The 26,795-nt window shown below is 41.2% G+C and overlaps 1 protein-coding gene across 8 annotated transcripts in view; it reads left to right on the top strand.

Annotated features, from left to right (window-relative positions):
* ACSL1 (acyl-CoA synthetase long chain family member 1) overlaps nt 1–26,795 on the top strand; it is a 93,674-nt gene that overhangs the window by 58,259 nt on the left and 8,620 nt on the right. For 7 of the 8 annotated variants that reach the window (XM_083755693.1, XM_083755687.1, XM_083755691.1 and 4 more), the window contains 14 exons: nt 2,514–2,749; nt 10,175–10,289; nt 10,657–10,721; nt 11,726–11,827; nt 14,188–14,287; nt 14,754–14,932; nt 17,845–17,877; nt 17,999–18,050; nt 18,502–18,575; nt 20,009–20,086; nt 23,521–23,655; nt 23,883–24,017; nt 24,584–24,679; nt 25,546–25,618. In XM_083755693.1, coding sequence (XP_083611819.1) covers nt 2,555–2,749; nt 10,175–10,289; nt 10,657–10,721; nt 11,726–11,827; nt 14,188–14,287; nt 14,754–14,932; nt 17,845–17,877; nt 17,999–18,050; nt 18,502–18,575; nt 20,009–20,086; nt 23,521–23,655; nt 23,883–24,017; nt 24,584–24,679; nt 25,546–25,618 — 1,432 coding nt within the window. In that variant the 5' untranslated portion in view covers nt 2,514–2,554. Of the gene's footprint in view, nt 1–2,513; nt 2,750–10,174; nt 10,290–10,656; nt 10,722–11,725; nt 11,828–14,187; nt 14,288–14,753; nt 14,933–17,844; nt 17,878–17,998; nt 18,051–18,501; nt 18,576–20,008; nt 20,087–20,138; nt 20,217–23,520; nt 23,656–23,882; nt 24,018–24,583; nt 24,680–25,545; nt 25,619–26,795 lie in introns of all 8 variants that reach the window. The other variant, XM_083755694.1, reaches the window with a different exon arrangement.

A 26,795-nucleotide genomic window follows, 5' to 3' on the forward strand; every position in this document is an offset into this window, starting at 1 on the left:
TGCGCTGGTTTAATGCGGCGCACAGGAGCCGACCAAGTGGGTGGCGGGGGTCTCTGAGCGGGCGGTGGGGGCCCATGGGCCAGTTAAATGACCCCTCATGGGCCACTTGTGGCCCGTGGGCTTTAGATTGCCAACCCCAGCTTAACAATAACAAAGCAACAAAATAGTAATAAAAATAACAGCATTGCTTTGCATATTTTATTTGGTCTCTGCTTTACTTAACAAAACACCCCAATGTGGCTGGCTTAGTGCTAACACACACACACAAACAACCCCCAGGTATTTAAAACATGTACAGTGGTACCTTGGGTTAAGAACTTAATTCGTTCCAGCAGTCCGTTCTTAATCTGAAACTGATCTTAACCCGAGGTACCACTTTAGCTAATGGGGCCTCCTGCTGCTTCCGCGCCGCCAGAGCACGATTTCTGTTCTCATCCTGAAGCAAAGTTCTTAATCCGAGGTACTATTTCTGAGTTAGCTGAGTCTGTAACCTGAAGCGTCTGTAACCCGAGGTACCACTGTACTCTAGAGGCAAACCAAAAGAGCAATACCTCCTTGAAGCAATTCTATTTAGAGCAACCCTTACCTTTTGACCTTGGTTTTTAATGTTAAGGCAGCATGTAAACACCTGATTGCTTCCTCCTATCAAGTGCAGTAGAGAGATTAGGCGGCAAGACAGGGTTAATGTATGCCTTTAAAAGGGGCCTCTTTGACAACCTGCATGAAGTAGTTGTGCAACCAAGTTGGCTATGGTCACACTGAAATTCTTTATTGTGTGCAAAGAGCAGGCCATTCCCGTATCAGCCTGCCCCATACACTGTGCCCTTTGTTGGAGGTGAAGTGGGTGGCAAACATTTTCAGTTGCGGCACTCCATTTTGAGAACTCTCTCTTGCAAGGCTTGCTTGGCCCTCTTCATTGCCAGATTTTTGACACCCAGCAAAACCCTCCCAGACCTTTTAGAATATTTTACAGTCTTCAGAAGACGTGGCCTAACTGATGCTTTCACGTACTGTTTTGTTGTTTTCAGGACCATTGTCATTGTGCCCTATATTAAATTTTGTAAACAGGGGACCGTAAATAAAAGGTAGTACAAAAATCCTTAAATGAGCTAGCGAGCATGGCTCATGAACATTGATAGTTCGTCCCTGGCCCTTGCCCACTGCATGCTTAGGGCTGCAGAGCTGATCAGCAGGCTTCGCCCTTACACTGGAGAAACTGCCGGGTAAAATTGTTGCATGAAGGAAGCTTTCCACTGTCTCTCCCCACTACGCCCCCCCCCCCCCCGATATATATTTTTAGCTTCAAACCCAATTGCAGCTCTGTCCTATTTGAGTGATTTTTTCCCCCTGGGTATATTAGTAGGTAAGCTGACAATGCTACTCTATAACTGCCCTTGGTTATTACAGCCGGAAAAGGCATTGATACGCAATGACGAATGGGTCCAGCATTCATGAGCTTAGTCTTAAGAGCCTGGCTGGAAACGAGCTTGCGTTGCCTTTTCCCACAACTGCATTCATAATACTGTATCTCCTTCCCGGTATAGTGAAACTGTCTTCATCTTCACTGCCTTGTTCCAAAAACCCCACCAGCTTCTGCAAACAAACTCTCCACGCTGACACGTCCCCCCTTCCCTTTGAAAAGCCTTTTTGTCAGCCTTCCTCTGGTGACAGGAATGAGCTGATGATGGGCATTAATGAATGTCACTGCCAGTTGTGAGTTTCTGAGGCAAACATTGTTTGCTTCCTAGCCTGCCACCCTCTGTGTTCAGTGGGGTGACTCCGTGCTCTCTTTCCATTGGCCCTCCTTCTCTTAGAGCTAAGTATGGACTGTGCCTGCTAGTTACCTTTGCCCTAGTGGGCAGAAACTTATTAAGTGTAGTCACGTGAATCGTGTCCTGAGGGACCTTGGTGTGGAGGGAAGTGTCAGCTGAGCAGGCACAGCAGGGCTTTTAAAAAAGGAAAAGAAAGGGCTGTTCCTACTCTGCAGTGTTTGCTGGGGATTTAAAGGGACCATTAGGATAACAATACAAGCTTAGTTAAGAGAATTTTTATACACAACTTAGGCTAGCTTGCACTCTAAAAGCACTGCAGGAAAACAGGGAGGAAAACAATTGCACACAGGCACTTAAAAAAAATATAGCTGCCATGGAAGAGAAAGGAAAGGAACTACTGTTGCTTTTTTGTCTTACGGCCTGGCTCTTCCAGCAAATTCTCCATTTTCCAAAAGCACAAAAATACAGCAAGAATGTATTTTGCAAACTTTGGGCACTATGGCTAACAAAGTGTGATGCCTGCCAACAGCTGCCTTAACAAAGAAACAGAAATGTTAAACGTAGTGCCTTTGCCTGTTCAAAATCTCTTGCCTTTCTGGAAGAGGGCAAGTGGCAAGAATGCAGATGTTTCCAGCTTTGTATGGTGGTAGAGCATGAGAATAGCTGCATCTCCCTCTCTAGGGGGGGAAGGGGGTTCTTTGATAACACATTGGGTTCACAACTTTTCTTTTTTGTCAACAGATTGCTGCGTTAAAAAAAAAAAACAAGGACAAGAGATCACAATGCAAGCTCATGAATTGTTTAGGCATCTGCGAATGCCAGAACTTGGTGACGTAAGGCAGTACATGCGCACTCTCCCAACAAACACGCTGATGGGATTCGGTGCTTTTGCAGCTCTCACAACTTACTGGTACGCCACAAGACCCAGAGCTCTGAAGCCACCATGTGATTTAGCAATGCAGTCTGTGGAGGTGGAGGTAAGGAATCGCCGTCTTTCATCCCTTGCGTATTTACTTGCAAGATTAGCATGGCATGTTTCATAAAAGGGTTTTTTAAGCTGTTCTGTGATGCAATTATTGGATTAAGGCATTGCTTTGAATCTGGTTGCATGTGCCAACGTGCCACCCACAGTTCATACCAGTCACATTCCTTTTGTCCCCAGAGCATATAGTTCTGTTGCAGCATTTTATATAGCTTTCTCATATTGACTGCAGCAGACTATTCTGGCAACGTCTAGGAAGTGTGCAAAGGGAATGACTGCATCATGTGCTCAGGAGCGAGGGCTAGGGAGCTATGCAAGGCAGAAAAACTACATGTTGGAGTAGGCTTGGTTCAAAGCATCCATTGATTTCTGAGATGTAAACAGCTCAGAACCTTTTCTGCAGCCATGTAGGTTTGAAACAGATACTTTTCTAAAGCAATGATGAGGAATCTTTCTGGCTGGGTGTACCAGATCCTTATTTCTCCCTACCCCTACTGGCAAAGTTTGGCAGGTGGCTTATATTGGTACTGTTGCCGATGTACCCTCTGATATTTCACAGTGCTGCTGTAGCACTGTGTTGCCCTCCTTAGGCCAACTACAGTAACCACAGATGGTTAGTTTCCAGTTGAACAGGGATAATGTGCACTGTTTATTTAATTTATCTCTAAATCTCCCTCCATCTTCCAGGGTCCCAGGGCAATTTACAGCATGCACATTAAAACAACAATAAAACCATTCATAAATCAGCAATTCAGATAATACAACCATACAATTAAAACAACTATGTCGCACCAGACAACTTCACTTTCAGCTGGTCTCACCAAATCAGTTTCAGTTACTGAGGTTCATGAATTATTCATTTTATTTAAGTGCATTTGCATAATAACACATTTAATAGTAAATTCCTAATAAAACCACATGCAAAACAAAGTGTGCCTCTTCTGTGTTGTTCTCTCCCTCTGGGCTAGGCTGGTGATGAGTCCTTTTACCCTAGGACAGAGAATGAAGATGCATTTGGCCTCCTCAGGTTGGCAAGATTGTAGCTGTTCTTTGGTTTTGCAGCACTGGAGAGAGTGGAACCAAGTATGCACAGTCGTACTTGGATACTTTAGAGCAGGCACATCCAACTGGTAGATCGTGATCTACCGTTAGATCACTGGATGTCTGTGGTAGATTGCTTTATACTTTGGCTCCCCTAAAAAAAGCTCAACACTTTTGCCCTGCACCCCCCAAAATAGGGCTTTCCTTCTTTAAAAAAAGCTCAAGAACTTTGACCTGAACCCCCCAAAAACGGGGTAGATCAATGCCAGTTTTTAACTCTGTGAGTAGATCACAGTCTTTTGGGAGTTGGCCACTCCTGCTTTAGAGGACAGTTTCTCTTTGTGCTTTCTCCTTCCCTGGCTGTCTGGCCTGGTTCCAATCCAGGCTCATTCTTGCAGTCAAAATATCCCATACACTCCAATACAAGTGTGAAATAAAGGTCAGTAGCAATTTCCTCTACGAGCAACTATAACAAGCAGCTTTGAGCAAGGGGCCTGGGTAGGCTTTCACTATCCTAGTTGCCCCAGACATGACCCTTGGCAAACTTCTTTGCGTTTTCTACATCTTGTGCCAAGCATAGCTATTTGTGAATTAGGAGGCCGTCTTTCCATATAGACAGAAATTTTCCATCTACAGGGTCCCTCTGGCATTCCCTTTTCTGTTTAAGTACATGTTCAGGGATTGTGGGGATTTCTTCCAGCCCTACAGGTTTTTGGGGTGGTGTCCAGCATTCTTACACTGTGATACAGCCAATCACCAGACCACAGGTACCAAAACATTTTGAACACAGATACAAAACATTGTGATTAGACAAGGCACCTGAAAATTATACTTGATTAGCTGTACTGAATTTCTTTAAATACTCTCCTGTCATTAGTTGTACAGTATATACATCTATTTAGATCCGTGTGCAGTTTCATTGTGTTGATGGCTTTGTTTTCTGCATATGCTATTAAATTTTTTGGTTCACTCATTCATTTTCATGTTAATGATATTGGTCATTAATTATTGGTCACTGTGTAGTGTGGATCTTTATTTTTACACTATTCTTAGGAATTGCATGTTTTCATTCTTTTATGCACCATACCCTGACCAGCCAAAGAGGAATTTTGAAATGTTTTGTAGTGTTGTAAGTATTTTAATAAAATAAATCTGAAACAGCCTAATTGAAATGAGCTTGATCTCTTGCTGCAGTATACTGGAGCAATACTTTTCAGGCTTATGGCATTAAAACTGATTGTGTGGATAAATAAAAACCTTGTGCTGAACTGGCTCATACTTCACTTTGTCTAGCAAACTATTATCCTGGATAAACTGGGGTGTTTTTGCTGAATAGGAACTGCTAACTTAGGTCTGATAAGGTATTAGTAGGGTCCTTTTCAAAAAGTCAACAGATCTTGCCCATTATATTTTCCAGAGTGCTTGGGAATAATTCTTGCAAATGAAAATCCATTATCATCTGTTGCTATTTCATTGCAGCACTTGCTGCAAAACCAATTTGATGTGTATGGAAAAGTACATCTGGTTTATGGATTTTGAGTACACTTTGTACCTTGAAATTAAACTCTGATCGGGACTTCTGCTCATTTTCTTTATCAATTGATAGGTCTGGAAGTCACTGTGCTTGAGAAGACCACTATTTCTGAGTGCAGGGCAAATAATTGAGAATTGAGGTGTGGGTATATGCTTGCTTCTGATTCTAGTCCTATTTATGCTGAAGCTCATAGACTTCAGCAATAATTCCTTCAAGTTTAGGTTAAGTATATCTGAATAAGTACTCCAGTAGATGGCAAGGAATAAATGAGGATGTAGGTCTTGCACTTCTAATAATTATGAATTTTAGCAGGTTCTGTTCTTTTCCTATTAATGTCATTAAAAAAGAAAGGCACACATCTGATGGAAATCCTGTATTTAAGGCATGCACATTAAAGCCATCACTAATAGTATCAAATGAAATAATGAGCTTCTATCAGACAATGTTTATGTAAAACAAAAGGAAAAACCTAGAGAAAATCTGGCTGTTCTTGGTTTTTGCAACTCTTGCTCCTACTAGATGACACTTCCTTAATGGGTCCAGGGTGACCAGTCATCACAGGCCGGAAGGATTACCTTATATCCCATCAGGATCACTCACTTGCCCAACTTGTACTGACCTTACACCGTGATCAGATGTAAATGTTTGACTCTACTAGCCAAACAAGAAGCATATTTGTGTTTGCTTCCGTGGAGTAACTACCAATTCTTTCTGGAAAATTCTTGGAACTTAGCTGCAAATAAATTGATTTTTTTTTTTATGCTAGTGCACACATATGGCCAAACAGAAATAGCTTCACCATTTTCTCCAGGAGCTTGTGAATTTCGGCTTGTGCATACCATAACCCTGCTCCAGAGGATCTAACGCCACACTGAACTTCAGAGGCAGCGTCCTTAGTGGTCCAGGGTCAGAAACAATCCTCTGCTCCAAAGTCTGGAGAAGCGTGTGGACCTTAGGGACTGCCTCATACTCTCCAAAGTGCAGCCATACTCCTCAACCACCTCCTGAACTGCTTCTCCCCTTCTCACTGCTTACAATTCAAGCACCAGCCAGTGCTTAATGCAGAAGCTTCCACTTCTGCCCACCAATTGCCTTCTCCCCAATTGGGCTGGAAGAGACAGGGATCTGCTTGCAGAATGTTACTCTATATGAAAGACATGTGTGCAGCAGGGTTAAAGGCTTTAGCTTATATCCATAGATATTACATCCTTCCTTCCTTTCTTCCTTCCTTTATTTCAAGGTCCTCCGAGCTGCAAACTAATATTTGTTATAGCAACCAGTTGGTGTCTGTGGGGTTTTTTTGGGGAAATGTCTGAAATGCAACACAGAATTCTGTTACTTTAAACCATGACATAGCCTAATGGAGGAGAGAGAACAAAACCACATCTTCTAAAATAACTCTTTTTCACAACTACTGCTGTTAAGACAGCCTGCCCTTCTGTGCTGTAATGTTCCCATAAATCCTAGTTTGAAGTCCCTTTGGGCCTCCTTTTCCCAGCATCCTTGTCATGGTTTTGCAACTGGGGTGCTGATTTTAACAGAGCCACCTCATGGCATTCTTTCAAAAGAGCGGCTGGTAATGCTGACACTCTTTCCATAACCTAATAGACCAGTAGTTGGCAAATAGCTGTTGCAAAATACCAAGTTTCTGATGGTTAGTGGGTGGCTGGCAATCTGGCCCTGTTGGCTTGGATTGTGTGCTCTCCTTAAATCAACAAGAGCTTGCTCACAGCTGACAACACAATAGCTTCCTCAGGCATCCGTCCAAGGATCCTTTTCACTCCAGAGAAGTGTGCCTGCAACAAAAGAGTCTTGAGAACTACCGGCACTTCTGCCATTCTTCTCCCAACCTCTTTCAGTGAAGCCGCTGGCTGACAACAGGCCAGTTGCTGTAGTTCAGGCATAGGCAAACTTGGCCTGCCTTTGCCTGCTGTAGTTCCCCTCCCTCCTTCCACTGCCAGTAAACTAGGCACTGGAATATTATGCTGTAAAGCAGCATGCAAAATTCCATGTGCACAATGAGAATTGCAGTGGTCTCTCAAGAGTCTGAGTTAGGAATTAGTTTAGATTTTTCCTCTTGCTATGAATTTTAGGGGAAGGTTATATAGCTCAGTGGTAGAGCATCTCCTTTGAGTGTAGAAGGTCTCAGGCTCAATCGCCGGCATCTCCAAATAAGATCCTTTGTCTGAAGTTCTGGCAAGACATTACCTGTCAGTGTAGACAGTACTGAACTAATGGAACAAGGGTCTGACTTACGTTGTGTATGCATTAAAACACAGCAAGGTCCACCCCCCACCTCCCATTGCCTTTAAAATCACATCTGCACATGATTGCACACATCTGTACAGTTGGATGTGTTTCCAAGTTAAGTGCTGCCTGCCCACACCAGTGGGCGGAGAGGGGGAGTGGTTGTCCTCATACATTTGCAAATTGGATTGAAATTGGTTTGGGGGAAACAACATGAAATTGGTTTGGGGGAAACGCAGTATCTCTCAAGGAACTTCAGGACAGATGTGGATTGTGGCTAACGTGTGTACACTGCTCCACAAACCCAGCAGTGGGAGCACACTGGATGTTGAGTAAATAGCCTTGTGTAGACTGTATAAGACAGCTTCCTGTGTTATTTTGCTTGGCAGTCTTATAAAAGCTCATCCTTTCTGAGCTTCACCTCACCCCCATTTCTCCTACAGAAAATATTACCGATACACCTTTAAAAGGTGGCAGCGAGGATTTCTGTATGAAGTACTGGACTTAGGAAGTTTAAATGCCACGTATTCACTTGCTAGAGAGTTTTTCTTTATCAGCACTGCTTCGTGCCATAAACCAGAGTCTGTAGGGCAGTTATTCTCCAGCTAGCTTGTATGGATGCAAGCTTCTGTCTAAAGAACAATGGGATGTGATTAACTTTGATTATCCTGCTTATATTTTAAGATAAAAAGCCATGCAGACCTGAGGCATTTTTTTATGGTACTGTGTACAGTTACACCCTAAAATTATGGTTACAGCACATGTGTATGATACAGATAGTGCTCTTTCAAGGAACCACAACCACTTCTACCACCTTGGGACAAATTCAGGTTTGCTATTGCTGCTTCATCTTCATCGTCGTTTTATTATTTATACCCCGCCCATCTGGCTGTGTTGCCCCAGCCACTCTGGGCAGCTTCCAATACATATAAAATCACAATATGATGTCAGACATTAAAAGCTTCCTGATACAGAACAGCCTTCTAAAAGTTGTGTAGTTATTTATCTCCTTGACATCTGATAGGAGGGCGTTACACAGGGAGGGTGCCACTGCCGAGAAGGCCCTCTGCCTGGTTTCCTGTAACTTCACTTCTCACAATAATGTGTGAAATGGCCCTAAGCAGCAAGGTAAATGAGAATGTAGGAAGAAAGCCTGTAAGTTTCTCATTGAGTAGAGAGCACTTTGCCATCAATTAGTCATATGTGATAGAGAGGAATGATGCAAATAAAGCATTTATTATTTGAGGCATTTCTTATCTTGGGGTTTTTTGGTTGCTGGGATAGTGAGTGATCATGATCACAAGACGTCCACTTACAAAGCAGGCCTTCACTGAAAAGTATAGTATTCTGTAATGATGAAGAGGAGCTTCTAGTTCATAAAATGTCACTTTGAAAACTTGATCAGCTGTCTAATTCTTTCAATGAAACTTTCATGTAAAACTCAAGTAGTATTTTATATAGATGTCTGTTCTTGAATAAAAAACTCTGTGTGAGAACTAGTTTGAAACCAGCTGAACCAGTTTTACAATGAAAAATTCTTTTCCCGAGCGAGCTGTTTGTAAACACACCAAAAAGGTGCTTCCAGACAATTACCTTCTTTGCAAGGTGAGCAGTGTGTATTACAGTGGAAAGGGGTTAAAATACACGCTGTACAAATGTTTAGGGCACAGGTGCAATTCTTATACTTCAATAATGTACTAAAGAGAAATCTGGTTTCTGAGACAGCTTTTGTCAGTGGTTGTAAAGCAGGTGTGAGAAACTTTTGGTCCTCTAGATGTTGCTGAACTACAATTCCCATCAGCCCTAGCAAGCATGGCCAGTAGTCAGGGATGATAGGAATTGTACTTCAGCATCATCTGGAGGGCATTACATTGGCTACCACTGCCTTGGAACAAGGCAGTTGCAAAAGATGATACAGTTATTGCAGCATAATGTTAGACTTTTCTCAACTTTGGTCTAGTTTAAGTGGAAATGAGAAACCAACCTTTTGCAGTGACTCATTGACCTCATAGTGTGTAGAGCAGGAGTTGCCAATGTGATGTCCACAAACACACATGTTCCCACAGGGTCCCCCATCCCCTTTGATGTTAGGCTTGAAAGAAGCATTTTGTTTAGCAATGGAATAGGTTGTGGGGTGTGTGTGTGTTGCCCACAATAGTTTGCAGATGTGCCCATGACTGCAAAAAGGCAGGCAACCCCTTTTTAAGTTCAACGTTTTATTCTATTCAAACAAATTTATAAGCATAGGATGACTAATTCTAGAATGCACTTCCTTTCTGCAAACTGCAACTAGACTACGTTATCAGCACTAATTTTTGTTTTTGTGTCTGTATCAGCCAAATACAGCTGAACTTAGATTTAACTACGGTATATGGGATGCCCTAGTATTGTAGCAGAAATGAAATGAGATAGGAACTGAATTTATATCTGTCACACATTTTAGCCAGAGTTTTGCTTCTTTCGTTGACATGCTTCCTAATTCAATCAACTGTTGCAACAACCTAGTCACTTGGCTGTTACTGTCTGACATCAAAAAGAAGTGTCACACAGGATGCTTTGGAAAAAGAAATGTGTAATTTAACCTTCTTTTATATAAAGGGTGAAGACCATGCCCGAAGATCATCACTACTTGATAGTGATGAGACAATGTCATACTACTATGATGATGTGAAGACAGTTTATGATGTCTTCCAAAGAGGAATGCATGTGTCAAGTGAGTATTCATACTTTGGGAAAGCAAACTGGAACAGTTCTCTAGTCACCTGAAAGAAACAGTAGCTGACTGCTTTCATAGTGCAGTAAAATATTGTCTGCTGGAATAGCAAATAGTAACCAGCTAAACTTTCAGAACCTGATGATTGAAGTTTAAAGTGAGAACTGTGTATCATGATGGTTGCAATATTGACATTGTGAGTAATGAAGCCTTGCACATGAATTTTTAACTTTAGAATCGGGTTTTTTTTGGGGGGGGCTAGATTGAACCATCTGGTGGTGGAATGAACTAGAATCTCCCTTGTATTTCTTTCTTTTCCTTTTTAGTTGCTAAAATTCTTAAACCTATTAAACTTTTATCACTGTAGACAATGGCCCTTGTTTAGGTGTAAGGAAACCAAATCAACCATATGAATGGATCTCTTACAAGGAGGTAAGTGGACACAACTTTGTGTATGTTGATGAGGTTGGTGTTTGGTTCTTTTGATGCTTACAGCAATCAAGTTATTTCCTTTCAGAAATGTTGGGATGAGGGAAGTTCAACAGCCACAATTACTGGGTGCATACTTAAGTGGCCTATGTAACTTTATGTTTATATTTAATACAAAACTGTTGTTAAGTTTCACTAGTATCCAGGCTTTATGTGTTGCACACTTGCCTAATCTATAGTTCAACAGACTTTAAAGTATCTTTCAAAACTTGAATTCTAATCAGTTTTTCCTTTTGTGAACTTCATTATATTTCCTGTCCCTTCCTTTCTTTTTCAATCCCTGAAAAGCCTGTCTGGAGGGGTCAGAGGCTCCAGACCCTGTGCACAATGGGGAAATTACCCAGAATGGGTGGAAACTTTGGGCGATAGCAGACATCTGATTGGTTTGGGGTTTTTTTGGGGGGGGAGGACTTTATTCAATTAACTTTCTCAAGTCAGCTTATCTTAGAATCTACGCCATCATGTTTCATTGTAATTTGGCTAATATATAATGTGAGAGAGATATTATGTGTTGGAAATATTGATCCTGTGTGTGATCCCTATAATATTTCATATTCTAAGCTTTTGTATTCTTAGCTAAACAGACTTAACAGCATTCCCACCTACATATTCAAATCGAGTATGTCTCAGCACATTTAAAATCTGATTCTTCTATGTGGTTTGTGAATTTAATGGCCAGGGCAGTTGTGGAATTATTCTTAGCTCTGCCTCGGCATAATTTTTTAGAGCAGATACCTGGCTTTTAAAAAAACAGGCTTCCATCCTACTCATTAATGGTATATAGCCTACCTTAAGCATTGGCCAGTACTTGTGCCAAATGTGTAAAGTGGCTAAGGTTACTGAAGAGGCTGAGCAGGATGAAATGGAAAATTGAACAGTAAACTCCTACATGCTTTCACAGAATTGGTAAGTGATGCACCTTTACACAGACCTGTGTTTTCCCCCAGGTTGCAGAAAGAGCAGAATGTGTTGGCTCAGCACTTCTGAACAGAGGCTTCAAACCATCTCCTGATCAGTTCATAGGAATCTTTTCACAGAACAGACCTGAGGTAATCAAAGGCCATCATTAGGCTGATAACTCTTGTGGAATAAGGTAGTCCAGTTGTATAGCTTTGCGTCCCTGGGAAGATGAGCTTCCATGATCCTAATTTCACCCAATCCTGTACACAGTGCAGCACCAGTACAGAGTGAATGCTTGGGAGGTTGCCATCGTCCGTAAAAATCACATCTTGCTCACTAGGAAACCAATTCACCTGGAAGCCAGAATCAAGGGTTTGGTCTCCCCTTGCAAGGAAGCTGCCCACCCCTAAGCTGATCAAGCCCCCATACTGTTCTTCCTTTCAGACACCAGAGCAGTATGGAACTGGGTGTTATATCTCGGCTGCTTCTTCCTCCCCTAAGGTGGGGAGGAAGAAGCAGACAAGATACTTTTCAGACACTGTGATAGATAGCATATACTGATATTTAGCTGCTGATATATCATGATGTTGAAAAGCAGATATTGCCGAGCCCTAAATTGCAATATCAACTCTTACACACCTGGATATGCACTTACAAATTCTGTTGTTAAGAATGCATTGACGTTTCTGATGTGTGTAAAAGAAAACAAAAAACTTGTGCAAAGAGTGTTGTAATGCAGTGCACCTATAAACTTGCACAATGTGTAAGAAGAATTCATACCAAGCAACCAAGCTCATACCAGGGTGGAACTAATTGCTCATTAGCTAACTTTCAGCAACCCTTTGTACGTACATAGCTTTATAACTGAGATGTTTTTCAGAGGGAGACAGTTCCTTCATATGCACCCTTTATGGAAATTTGAATTGTGAACTGCAGACAATGCAAGCCTCTAAGACTTGATACTAACAGACCACAAAACTGAGTCATAACAACTGTGGTAGCTAAGATACCGAACGTTTCTTCCAGTTCAATAATAGTTCAGGGAGTTTGTTTCCTGCATTGTTTTTGTTGGCATTTGTTTTTTCCAACATTATCTCTTAATCTAATGTGCTACTCTTTAGGGAAGGTGTTCCATTGAACTGATTGATCCAGTAATACAATACAGCACATTATAGAGAAACAGGTGTGGAAAATATCTGGGACTTTGGTTAAGAAAGCATTATCTAATGGCTTAGCTTTAACCATCCATTAGCTTGCTTATTATAGTATTACTTGCTTAAATCAGCTTTATCCTTTAGGTTCACGGCAACATATAATGATGGAAGTGCCCTCCTATGGCACTTCCTGATGCATATTGCATTACAATACTCTTTCTACAAGTGATTGCTTTTTACATTCATAAGAAATTGTAATGTGTTCTTGTAAATGCTTGTATTGAACAAATTCATGTGGCAGGGAACTGGGTTTGATAGCAACACCTGTATACAAGATAGAAGTAGATACGACTGTTGTGGAGCAATAGCCCTTCTTTAACCACTCCATGCCCTTGCAGCTGCCAAATGTATGATGTGATCTCACCACACTTTTCCAGTACTGTATTACAAAGAAGAGGAGAGGGAAACTCTTTATATCATTTTCAGCAGCAGACCTATGTTTACTATGTCCAGTTCCTCCCACAGGGGCAATGTGAAGTAACCCTGAGAAACAAGATGCAGAAGTACAGTGGTACCTTGGGTTACAAACGCTTCGGGTTACATGTTTTCAGGTTGCGGACCACGGGAAACCCAGAAGTACCGGAAAGGGTTACTTCTGGGTTTCACCGCTCGCGCATGCACAGAAGCGCTAAATCACGTCACACGCGTGTGCAGATGCAGCGCTGCAGGTTACGAATGCGGTGGGTTGCGGACATGCCTCCATCACAGATTATGTCCGCAACCCAAGGTTCCACTGTAATGTTCTTTTTTTCAGTACTCCAGACTTACAAACTATTTCAACACGAATATGTACGTCCAACTCCAATGATATATTAACAGACTGTTCCAGGACTGTTTGTGTGTGTCAGGGGGTAATAGTTCTTCCTTATCTTGGTGCCTGTTCAGACTCTCAGCTTGTGACTGAATTGGTTACTATGCACATGCAGAATGCAACAAACTGCATCAGCAAAAGCTGGCTTGTAACTTATCATAACAACAAATCTGTGCCAAACACTCGCATGCATGGGCTGGCTAAACAGCACCGATCACAAGCTGGAAATAGCTGCGTGAATGGCATCTTAGCTTCCATGACAGTATTCATAAAGGAAACTGGAATTGCAAAAGCATTGACTTTTCTCCTTACTGCTGTATACTTCAGTTGATGGCAGCAGCTTGCTTTGCAAACAAACAAGGCTGACACTGGCATACTTGAGTCACTGTTTGAATGCTAGTGTGAAAATACCTAAACCAGGCCAGCTGGCTGTAGCATCTGTGCTTGGCAAATAAGCACTACATTAACTCTGCTTCTCTTGCAGTGGGTTATCATTGAACAAGGATGCTACTCTTACTCTATGGTGGCTGTACCCCTCTACGACACCCTTGGAACTGAAGCTATTACTTACATTGTAAATAAAGGTATATTCTGCATTCCTCAACAAATGAATACACTTGTCTGTAATACAATCGCTATTAAAAAGTCTACCCATCATAACCTAAACATCACAGAATGCAACTAACTTTGCAGCTGTAGAGTTCTTTGCAGAATTGTTTTTGAAAGCTGCTACTGCAACAGAATTGCAGTAGGTAAGATGAAGTAGCCTTTAATAGCTGAGTAGACACAGGGACTTGCTGTCCGACAGTCTGTTTTGGGGTATAATGGCTTTGGAGAAGGAGCAGCCTGAAGAGCGTTCTTGGAATGGCCTACATACAATGAGATCCCTGCAGCAAAATGAAAGCGCCAAACTTAAGTGTACAATATGCAATTTGCTCCCAACCTTGGTGACATAGTCTTTTGTGCAGAAGTAGACTAGTCAGGGTGAGGGTAAGCTGATTCTAATTATTCAAATTTTAATAACTTTGCCCCCTTTCTTCCCAATTTTAGCTGACTTAGCATTGGTTTTTTGTGATAAGCCTGAAAAGGCGAAGCTTCTGCTGGATAACATCGAGAAAGGAGAAATATCTGTCCTCAAGACAATTGTGATTATGGATCCCTTTGAGAGTGATCTTGCCACTCGTGGAAAGAAATGTGGAGTGGATGTAATCAGCATGAAAGAATTTGAGGTGAGCAAAGTAGTTTATGGGACAGCCACAAGTTTTGATGATACATCAAAATCAAGGGAAGAAAGAAGCAAAGTTTAGCAAGTTACAAAATGCTGATCTTTGACCAACAGGGTAAAGGATAAAGGTTGGACTTGTGTTGTGTAAAAGCTTGGATCTCCTGGCCAGTTTACAAATTAGTATTTCACAACATGGCACTAAACATTTGCTAAGATTAAAGATACACAACCTAGTATAACTGGTTCAAAGGTTGTGTCAATTCTGGGGGGGGGGGGTCACACTTGAAAAATGTTAACGAGAACCTGTAGTCCTGATTTATAAAGTGTGACTGCAACAAAGATCAGAGGTCTTGTGTGCAAATCCATACTCCAAATGTACTTTGTGCTTCTGTAATGTAGTTCTCCAGTAAGTTTTCAAGTCTGACTTTTGAGGAGCCTGAACATTTAATTGGATGGCATGAAAAAAGATCCAGCTTCCGAGGGTCTAGCGCTGATGCCTATGTGCTCCCAGTTAGGATTAGGCAAGTCAATTGAGACTCTTTATCACGAGACGAACCTCACTGGATCAGCCCAAAGGCCCATATAGACCAGTTTTTCTGTTCTCACAATAGCCAGACAAATGCCTGTGGGAAACCTGCAATCAGAATTTGAGCACAACAGCACTTGCCCCACCTGTGATCCCCAGGAACTGGTATTCAAAAGTATACGGCTCTGACAGTAGTGGTAGAACGTAGCCATCATGGCTAGCAACCACTGATGGCCTTATCCACCATGAATTTATGTAAAGCCATCCAGGTTGGGACATCATGGCCTCCTATGCAGGCAAACTCCAGAGTTTTAGCTATTTGCTGTGTGAAGTACTTTCTTTTGTGTGTCCTGAAACTCCCAACATTCCACTTCCTTAATGTACCTGAGTTCTTGTTTTACAAGGGCAAAATCCTCCTTTAGGTGACTGGTTTTCTACTGAAGCATTTGCAATATTATTTTGTTTTGAGGCTCAGGGATGTCCATTTCTGCCTGAACTTTGCCCTACCTATTCAGAATCCTATTGCCAATAGACAGTTACACATGTTTTGGTTACCAAAGTGTTTAAAAAGTGCTTGCACTTGCAGAAGAATTCCTGAATTTGCCAACAACATGTCCAAAGACTGGGTTGAACTCCCTCTGAAGAACAGATACACAGTCTTGGGATGCTTCTGAATCCAGCTTTGTCACTAGGGGCCTTGGCCACAGTTGTTCTGGACTGGGATACCTTGGCTACCATTAAACTAGGCATTGGTAACTTCAAGACTGGATTACTGCAGCAAACTCCATGTGGGGCTTCCCTTGTAGTTGATCCAGAAACTTCAGTTAATGCAGAACGTTGCAGCACAGCTGCTGACAAGAATGAAATATTGTCAATATATTACACCTGTGCTCAAAGATATGTGCAAATTCAAGGTGTTAGTAAATAAAACCCTCAATAGCCTGGAATGAGATTATTCAAAGGGTCAACTTGCCCCATATGTCCCCACTTGATCACTTTGATATGTGGAACTTGCATTTTTGCAGAAGCCATATAATGTTCATTTCACATTTATGAGGAAGTCCGCCTTTTACTGTGGCAGTACCCATGCTGCAAAACTTCCTGCCTGGTAACATCAGGCAAGGTGTCTACTGTATTGTTTTAAGTGCCTTCTCAAAACTTTTATTTCTTTATGCCTTTTCAAATACATAATTGCATTAGGCATACTTGTTTTCAATTTCTGTTGATCTGTAGTTTTCTATGCATAAAATATTTAGCTGGCTTAGTGTCTGTTATTGTTGTTATTGTAGCTGTTGTTATTAAATTGTCTATAGATTTTGTTAAATAAATAATTTGGAGTTCAACACCGCTAAAGTAGTGAACCGTTTTCCTGGGGAAAAGATGGCTTTGTTTTTAATCTGCTTGTTTATTCTTCACGGGAACCTGTTCAGACTAGGGTGGAATCTACACACATAGAAAAACAGTTCTGAAAATGCTTTTTTAAAAGCATTTTTAAAAATACACTGAATTCCCTAACAATTGCCATCTAGTGTCACATTGTGTATTGCACTTAAAACACACTTAAAACGTTTTATTTGCAGCTGTATAGCTGAGTCCTAGATCTTGCCTCCAGACTATCACCAGGTTTATTTGTTTCATTACTGGTAGAAATTCACTCATCATAGCCATACCACATGCATCTCTTTCGTTTCTGCTCCCCAGCCCAATGGCAACATTCAGAAAACTAAAGAGGCCAGAGGCAGCACTGTTAAACTTAATATTAAACCAGCTTAATAATTTCTGGCTTGTGCCCTGAGGTGAAGTTTAGGGTGTGGATTTCCAAATACTTGATTATCATCATGAGCCTTTCTTCATTCAGGGAAGGAGCTTTCCTTTATTTATTTAGTTTTAAGTGACAAATTTGAAAACCACAAGAAGCAGTGTTTCTAAGTTACCTCATGCATATACCAAGGTGGAATTTACTACTAGTTGTATGTTGTGCCAGTTCAGATCTGTCCTGAATCAACTGCATGCAATCAAACATAATTTACTGTGCTCCCACTGGAGGTGCTCCAATTCTAGTTCACCAAGGGAGGGGAAAGGTCAGAACCTGCGGGCATTTGATGAGTACAGAGCATAAGCCTTGCCAGCTTTCCGAAACTTAATTGCGTTTAAAACCTGTCCAAGTGTATAGCCTATAAATGAGGAAAGTTGTCATTGTTTTAAGTGCTAGGTGAATAGTTGTGCTTTCCCTTCCAAACAGTTGAGCCTTGGTTAGAACCCTATGAATGAAAAGTAGTTTTCGCTGCTGCTGCTGAGAGAGCTTAAAGTAAGAGCTATGGAAATCCCAACCATCATTAGCTTCCTAACTTGCCATCTCTTTCTCTCTCTCCTTCCTGTCTTCCTTAAAGGCACTGGGAAGAGTCCACAAACACAAAGCTGTAGTAAGTATCATGCAGATTCTAATATAAAACTCTAGCTTACATTTTTTTAACCTTTCAAACTGTGTGTGTGATCAGTTGTTAAAGACAAACTGCTAGTCTAATCTCTTACTCTTCTTCTTAGCTTCCAAAACCAGAAGATCTAGCCATAATCTGTTTCACCAGTGGAACTACAGGTACACCTTAGAAGTATGGTAATGGGGAGACAACATTCGTCAGTTGGGGAAGTGAGATTAGAATTTTGAGATACTTGGATTGCAGTCTAACATAGAAAACTGTTTTAATGCTATAAAAGCAGATTCTTTACTAAACTGCTATGAGCCCTAGTTTTTGATGGGGCACAGAGACTTGTATGTCTAGGCTGCTGAGAAAGACAAAGGTTTTGGAGGTCTAGGCTGCTGAGAAAGACAAAGGTTTTGGAGGTAGGGGAAATTATCCAGCCTTGCCCATGTCTTAGATTTCTCTTCAAATTTGGTAGGACATTTAAGGAAGTAAAATGGATTATGTGTATTCATTGTACAACCTGTCATTCTTAAGCTCTTGCATATGTATACAAGCATTTTCAGCAGCTTAGTTAGAAACCGGATGTATTCACTATTACATATATTAACACCTTTTTTCCTCTAGGAAACCCCAAGGGAGCAATGATTACTCACCAAAATATAGTGAGCAATATGTCGGCATTTGTGAAAGCTACAGAGGTAAAGTGTGATGGTTGAGTTTTTAAAAGCTTAGAGTGTACCTCACTTGGAATGGAAGCAGCTAAACCTTCCACAATGTACTATCCCTTGAGCTCCTGAAACCAAATTGTTGGAGATAGACAACTGCATTGCACAATTAAAGCTTTGTTAGCATTCTTTTTTAAAACAACAACAACACAAAGCTGCCCAATGATTATTTAATACTTGGACACTGTGGCAGTCTTCCCCAGCCTGGCACTTTCCAGATGTTTTCAATTCCTACTTGCATGGCTGGTTGGCAGGGATTATGGGAGTTGTAGTCAAACAACACCTGGAGGGGTAGTAGATGGGAAAGGCTGCTTTGTGAATTAATCTTAATTATAGTTGGGTTTAGAATGCACCCTGTCTTGAAGGTTCACTGAAATTAATTGTAAGGGGAACCAGAACATAGGTGTGTCTGCTAAATTTCTTAATACTTCAGATTGCCTTATGGCACTAAGTGCTGTAGTGCTCAGCAGAGTGTTGTAAGAATTACTGCAATAATATAAGGTGGGCCGGTGCTCCCACATGAATAGTGCTCTGAGTGGCTTTCCTAAGGCCACTGACATTTGATGGTTGAGATGGTATTTGGGCCAGATGCTATCTGACATGAAGCATATCTCTATAACGAATGTTCCACCAGTTTTCCCCACATATTTTAATTCTAGCTAACGTAACCTAGTGTTAACTCTATAGCCAAGTGTATTATTGCTTCCCTACTTGCCTGATTCGAAGAGCTCTCTCATAAAGCACATTATCAAAAGATATCTGGATTTTTAAAAAAAATAACAAGTAGATCAGTCGGTTTAAGAAGGAGGATCCAGTCGAGGGATGATTGGATGAGGCACTCAGCTCTTTATATCTGATGTTCCTATCTAACTTTTCATATGATAGAACTTCTCACTTATCCAGTTTTTCTTGTGACCTTGAGGCAAGAAAAAACTTTTCTAATATGTTTGTTATCAATAACCCAGGATTAGACGCGAGAACCTTGTTAGCTGTGAAAGCCACACTGGAAATGATTGACACAACTTTCAAACCACACTTTGCAGCTGATAGGGCAATGTGGTAATAGTCTCCAGATTAACTTGATCAGCTAACTTGGGTTTTTAATTTGTAGCTTGCATTCTTTCCAGTTGCTTTGGTGGACAGGTGTACTGGTTCTGTTTTAACTGACATGGAATAACAGGCGGGAATAAGTTGGTGACTTGGAACTTCTCAACATCAGCAACTTTTAAAAAATACTGTAATCAAAAGACCAAACTTTGTTTCAACTCTTTTTAAAAATTCAAGGTTAACCATTAAAAAGATGGACTTTGGGATAAATATGTGTTCGGGTATCTGTTCTTGCACTAAACAAATTTAACTCTTACATTTTTCTCTTTCTTTCCTTCTATTGGTGCTTCCACTGACAGAAAGCAGTTTTTCCTTCTACAGAAGATATTTTAATATCCTTCTTGCCTCTGGCCCACATGTTTGAGAGAGTTGTGGAGGTAGGAACCTGTATTTTCTATGTAACAATTAAGTAGTGTCCTCTTTTTTCAGAGTGGCTATATAATGAGTGCCAGAGACACACACATTTCCTATTTGCCTCTTGCACATGCATTTGAAAGAATTATGCAGGTAAGACTCTTGCTTTGTGGGGAACCAATTTTTTGTCAACCTGTCAACAAGTAAGTAAGCCTCTGTAGACCAAATAGGACTTTTAAAAATGTTTGAACTCTGAAAATTAGTGTAAATTTGCTTCCCTTCCCTGATCTGATCAAGATTTCTGCTGCACTTCTAGTCTTAATAGTACAGCACAAATAGCTAAAAAATAGCAATAGTATGACACAAGTTGCTAATAAAGTTTTCTAGATAGCCAAGGTCCTTCTAACAAACCAAAGTTGGATGCCATTAAAAATAGATGTCTGTAGCAGGCATGTTTCTGCTTCAGTTTTAGCTTGAATAATCTTGTTCACTAATTGTCCTGTGCATATAAAAACTATACTTTCTGAATCAACTCCTATATATATATAATAATTTTATTAAGTTTTCCATTTTAACAATCCAATCATATCACATTAATTATTCCAAATTATAACAATACATATAATAAAGTCTAAATATTTTGAAAAATTAAATTTTTTTGTTGGGGGTTCCCATGCTTCGAGTTCAGTAGGGTCCAATCATCTCATATTTCTGCTGCTTTTAGTGTTCACCAGTCCCATCTTTCAATCTTCTTGTTATCCTTTTTCTTCTTAATAGCCTCTGAGTTGTTTCCACAGGCGAGTTAAAGTAAGCAATATTATGCTTCTCTGTGAACTTTGTATGGCTCTCCCTTTTTTTAAAGCTGGTAAGTCTTTCGTTTGCAATAAATCCTCACAAGCTGTTATTTATGCTGAATCCATCCAAAAGTCCTCCTCGGGTGGCAAACGCCATCTTTCTCAGTTCCAATGAAATAGAATCTAGGCGTTTGCTCATTAATTTTCCCAGATAACTTGCACCATAAATTAGCCTTTCCAGGGAAGACTTGCTAAGTCGATCTTAGAATGCAAACATGATAACAAAGTAATGGCTCGCCTCCCCCTATGGCTATCAATCTCTGCAGCATAGCCTGTCTCATAACGGCAGATCCCGATTAAAAACTGCGTCACAGGAGAGCCTTTTATTTTCTTTCCAGATATTTAAAAAAACAAAGGCTTTAGTTGATATTTTTATTTCCACACAGTTTATTTTCCCATCTCACTTGCTATAGGTTGTATTGACGGTTCTTCTAGGAGGAGGGTTGTTAGGCAGTATTGTAATAAAAAAAGAAAAAGTTTTATCCCCCCCTTTCCGTTCCGTTTCCAATCCACTCCATCACTCTTAACTTCTCAGTGGCAGGCTTAATTAGCAGCTAATGGACCCTCTTCTTCGCTCGAAGCATGTGCAATAATTCTTATATCCAATTTTTCATCTTAAGAAATGCAACTTGGGTCGCTCTCGGAGACAGCGTCCGGGAGATCCGAGCTCGCTCGAGGGCTTTCCATCCAGTGCCCTCACCCCCTCCTTCTTCCGAACTCGGGGGTGATTTATGGGCAACCGCGGATGAGGCTGCATCTTCCCTTCCACCGGGAAGAAATACGGGAGGCTGATTTACTCCCATCTCAGCCCCTTAATTACCTCGTGTGAGCTGGAGAGATGGTATTGTCGGCCATCTTCCAAGGCGCCCCTAGCGGAGCCCCCCCCCAAATGAACTTCTTGCCTATGTTGACCCTTCTAGTAGAGTCTTTCAGTGCCATAGCACTCTGCCCCCGCCCCAGCCGTACACCATTCTTTTTACAGTTGATTGTGCTGATTCCAGCCGGTGTGTAAAGAATGTCCTGAGCCATTCAAATAAACTCCAAAGTAGAGGTTTTGATAGTTTTCTGGTTTCCTCCTTGCTCTAATGTAGATAGCCATACGCATACTCAAACCCCTAGTGTAAGCTGCATGGGCACATATAGACACAAGTTTCACTAAAAGCATAAATACTTTATAAAAAGTTCGTGCTAAGTGTGTAATATTTTGAAGCAGACTGAAAGATTGGCACCAGAAATAGTGGCTGAACATTTGCTGCTTGTTTCCTGATGCCAAACCTGTTTTTTTGTTAAGCATGAAATGATTTACTTTTAAGAGCCAGTGGAAGAATGTTCTGACTGGCAGTAAGGCATTGTAAATAGAACACACTTTCCTAGGTAAGCATTTAGTTCAAAACACTAATAATCGGGGCTTGATCTCATTTTGCTCCTCTCCTTTCTCTCAATTCTGGTAAGTGTAGCATAGCACACTAGTGTGTCTTCAGCCTTTGTAGCTAGCTAGCTAACTTGTTCCTCTTTATATCCAATACAGAAAAGGCAAGCCAGCACTTTTGGCTTAGCCAAAGTACACTTGTAGCTCTGGATGCGAACGGGATCCGTTCCAGAGCCCCGTTCACATCCTGAATAGAACGTAACACACAACTGCACATCTGCGGGTCGTGTTTCGCCGCTTCCGTGCATGTGCTGACGCCATTTGGAGCATCTGCGCATGCGTGAGCGGCGAAACCCGGACGTAATGCGTTCCATTACTTCCGGGTCACCACGGAGCATAACCTGGAAATGCTCAACCTGAAGCATATTTAACCCGAGGTATGACTGTAACTTCTTGTCTCTACTCAGAGTTCCCAAGTGTTAGAGAACCCAGGACCCACTTTTAACCCAAACATGCACTTGGAGACCCACCTCTTAACCTTTGACCATATATTTGCATGGTGGTAGTGCTCCTGTTGCAAGCCACCTTGGATCCAGCCACAACCCACTGGTGGGTCGGGGGGGGGAGTTTGAGAAGCACCGCACTGTTCTGTGTATTTTAAGTGAGATTGTCTCATCCTCTGTCTCTAAAGCTTTCTGAATGCCATTCCAAAAGTTGAAACATACAGCTCTCTTGTAGACCAGTGAAAAAACGTTGGTGTGCCTGCTGATCCCTTTAGCCATATGTCTCCAGGCTAATTCGCCAAGCAAGATGTGTAATTCCTATAGCATTTACCCAGCAAGAAATTCAGCGAACTTGCTGACTGAGTTAAGGATGAGATTTACCAATCTTGGTGCTAGATTGTAAGGCAGGAAACACAGTATGAACCAGACTAGTCAAACATTTGCATGCTCATTGGCATTGGGGTGCAGAACATATTGAGCACCGTAACATTTGTTTTAGTTGGGTGTGTGAGGCAAAAATGATAGAAATAAGTTTCTTAGACAACACTGTTTTTCTTGGTAAAGATACTTGGTCAGAGTCTAGCTATGGCTAAGCAGTTAAACTTGTGATATGCCAAAAGAGTGTAAAGAATGCTTTAAACTACTTAGAAAATATGCAGAATGTCCCTAATTTTTAACTTGGGCAGCCAGGTGGGTTTGGTTTTAATAATCTATATGGTGTCTTTCAACAGTGCGTGATTCTCTGTCATGGAGCTCGGATAGGATTTTTCCAGGGAGACATCAGGCTACTTATGGATGACTTAAAAACTTTGCAGCCTACAGTGTTTCCAGTTGTGCCAAGACTGCTGAACAGAATGTTTGATAAAGTAAGTCCACGAGCAATCGAATCCAGTCCGTGCTTTCCTTCTCACTCCCCTTACAAGTTCAGAAGAGCACACTTTGCAGCTTGGTGAACCTGCCTGTAGCCATCAGCACAGACATGGCAAGCAAAGTTGCCTCTAGGATTTGCTCGCTGAACCTGTATCAATAAGCCAGTAAATGACCCGTGCAATTTTTTGCTGCAAACACAATAAAAAATGGTCTCTCTTCTCAGATCTTTGGCCAAGCAAATACTTCATTTAAGCGGTGGATATTGGATTTTGCTTCCAAGAGGAAAGAAGCGGAACTTAGAAGTGGCATAATTAGAAATAACAGCCTGTGGGATAAAATGATTTTCCGTAAAATACAGGTAACTATGTCCCTGCATTTTTAAAAATGAAAATAGTTGTGCTCACTGGAGGGGGCAGAAGCAATTGGGTTACAAGTACACCCTGCATGGCAGAAACATCCACTTTCAAGAGGATGGCTTCAAACAATCCCAATAAAGTACCTTCCTTTTTTCCTGGCATAGAATTGCCAAATGGGGCCCACTTACACATTAATTTATTATGCAGCCATCCTGCCCTCAGCTCCTTTGGAAGGAAGGGCAGGATATACTTTTAATAAATGAATTAAATAAATGAAAATTGCCTTCTACTGTACATGCTTAGTTTTAGAATGGCCACTGATCTTCATTGCTGTGTCATGGAACAATTCCAAATGGTGAATTAACAAGGCAGCCAGTGGTACAGTGAATAGTGTTCTAAGGAATGATCTCTTTATTCACTTAACTCACATGTACATAGAAACCATCAATGGGATTTGCACATTTGAGTCACATTGAGATGTATATCCAAATGCCACTCACCATAGCTTTTTCCTGGACGCTACTGTTGGAATGAAAATAATTGTGGACACTCCCCCCCCCCTTTTCAGGCAAATCTGGGAGGAAAAGTCAGGCTAATGATAACAGGAGCAGCTCCTGTTTCTGCCAATGTACTGACCTTCCTACGAGCAGCTCTTGGTTGTCAGGTGAGTTTGGACTGTGACTGAACTGTAAATCTGCTATACTTGTTATTTTGTAAAGTTTCCTTAAAGCATTTTTTTATGTCAATATAAATGCCATACTTTCCTCATAGTGTTAAAGTATAGCCAAAAAGAGTAGAATCTGAGTAGGAGAGAAGCTGATGTGCAGGTTGTCTCACTCTAAGGATGTATTTGGGGGGTGGGATCACTTCTAGTAACATGTCATTAGATGCCTCACTACCAAAAACTAGCTTTCTTTTTGATAGCACAGTATACTGTCCATGAAGTGGACAGTAGTCCACAAAAACTTACGCCATAATAAATTGGTTTGTCGCAAGGTGACACAAGGCCACTTGTTGATTTTGCTGCAAAAGACTTACATGCCTGTCCTTCTGAAAGCATTATGCCCATGAGTGGAAATCTCCCATTCCCAATGCTCACTTAAAAGAGAGAGACGTGCTTCCACAATTCAGTGTGTTTGGCCTTTAGGTATAATGTTAGGCCAGGAGCTGGATGCTAATGTTTATTATTAAAACTGCAAGAATGGATTTCAGAAAACGCTCCAAATTGAAAGCAGATGGGATTTTGTTCAAATGTTCTAACAAAAGCTATGAGACTTGTGATCACTCACTAAAGACAATTCTGTAGGAATGATTGTATATGTTGGAATTCTTACTGAAAATATTGGTAGTGCAGGAGGGTAGAGAGGCCAGGGATGGCTTAGCAAAAATGAATCCTACATTCGTACAGGGTTTTTGTAAAAGCTTAGCCTGCATATTGCCTACAGTTCTTTTTTTTGTGTTAAAGGAACAACAGAATAGGAGAGGGGCTATAAAAGCTCCAATGGCTAATTTCTATACTCTGTTTAACAGTTTTATGAAGGCTATGGACAGACAGAATGCACAGCTGGATGTTCCCTAACAGTACCTGGTGACTGGACCGCTGGTAGGGCTTCTGTGTTCTTTCTTGAAACGTTGTTAAAAAGATGGCATGGTAACTCAAGCATGAAGTGAGCCTTCCAGAGAAGTTTATGGATTGTTAGTGCAAGGAAAGGAAAATTGTATTGCTTCCAGTAGTGGTCCACATACCTGGTGTTCTGGAAATAAAGGGAGTCTTGCTGTTCTGCTCTGTGCAATCCCACAGAGGGTGGAGCTTTTCAATTTGCATTTCATTTCCATATTAGACTGGAATTGATAGTATAATCCATATATCTGGTGGAGATTGGCTGTGGAAGTTCATGATAGCAGAACCAGCCATCTTCATATTACACAGTTCCTTGCTTGACTACATTGGCTGCCAATTAGTTTCCAGGCCCAGTTCAAAGTATTGTTTTTGACCTATAAAGCCTTAAATGGCTCAGGACCACAATACCTCAAGGACCACATCTCTCCATATGAACCTAACCCAGGCTTCAACCTCGGCCCTCCAGATGTTTTTGGCCTACAACTCCCATGATCCTTAGCTAGCAGGACTGATGGGAATTGTAGTCTCAAAACATCTGGAGGGCCAAGGCTGAGGAAGCCTGACCTACCCAGACCCTGAGATCATCCTCTGAGGTCCTTCTTTGTATGCCGCCTCCTTGAGAAGTCCTGAGGATAGCAATGCGAGAAAAGTCCTTTTCTGCAGTGACGCCCTGTTAGTGGAATGCTCTCCCCAAGGAGGTTCGGCTGGTGCCTTCATGATACACTTTTAGGCCCCAGACCTTTGGCTGATTAACATCCTATTCCTTTTTAAATGTGTTTGTGGGAAGGGGAGGGGTTTTATTTATTTGTTGTTTTTGTCCTTGTTTTCCAATGTATTTTGTGTTTTTTTAATCTTATATATTTATGTTGTTAACCACTCTGAGATCTACGGATGAAGTGCAGTATGCTAATTTAATAAACAAAATAAAAATAAAATTTGCGCACTAAGTACCAGCTTGCCTGGCTGCACTTGAACTCAAGTCGGGTTGCCACTGGTTATTTTGATAAGACCAGACGAACACAGTAGCTAATCACAGATCTAGCTACTTTAAGGAAAGTAAGCCTTGGATGCAAATGCATACATGGAAAGCCCCGTGTAATGCAAATAAGGCATTGTGGTAAAAAAGCACTGGGCATTACATACAGATACAGCAATGCCA

This window comes from Podarcis gaigeae (genome assembly GCF_964106915.1).
Source record: "Podarcis gaigeae genome assembly, chromosome: 9".
Lineage (NCBI taxonomy): Eukaryota > Metazoa > Chordata > Lepidosauria > Squamata > Lacertidae > Podarcis > Podarcis gaigeae.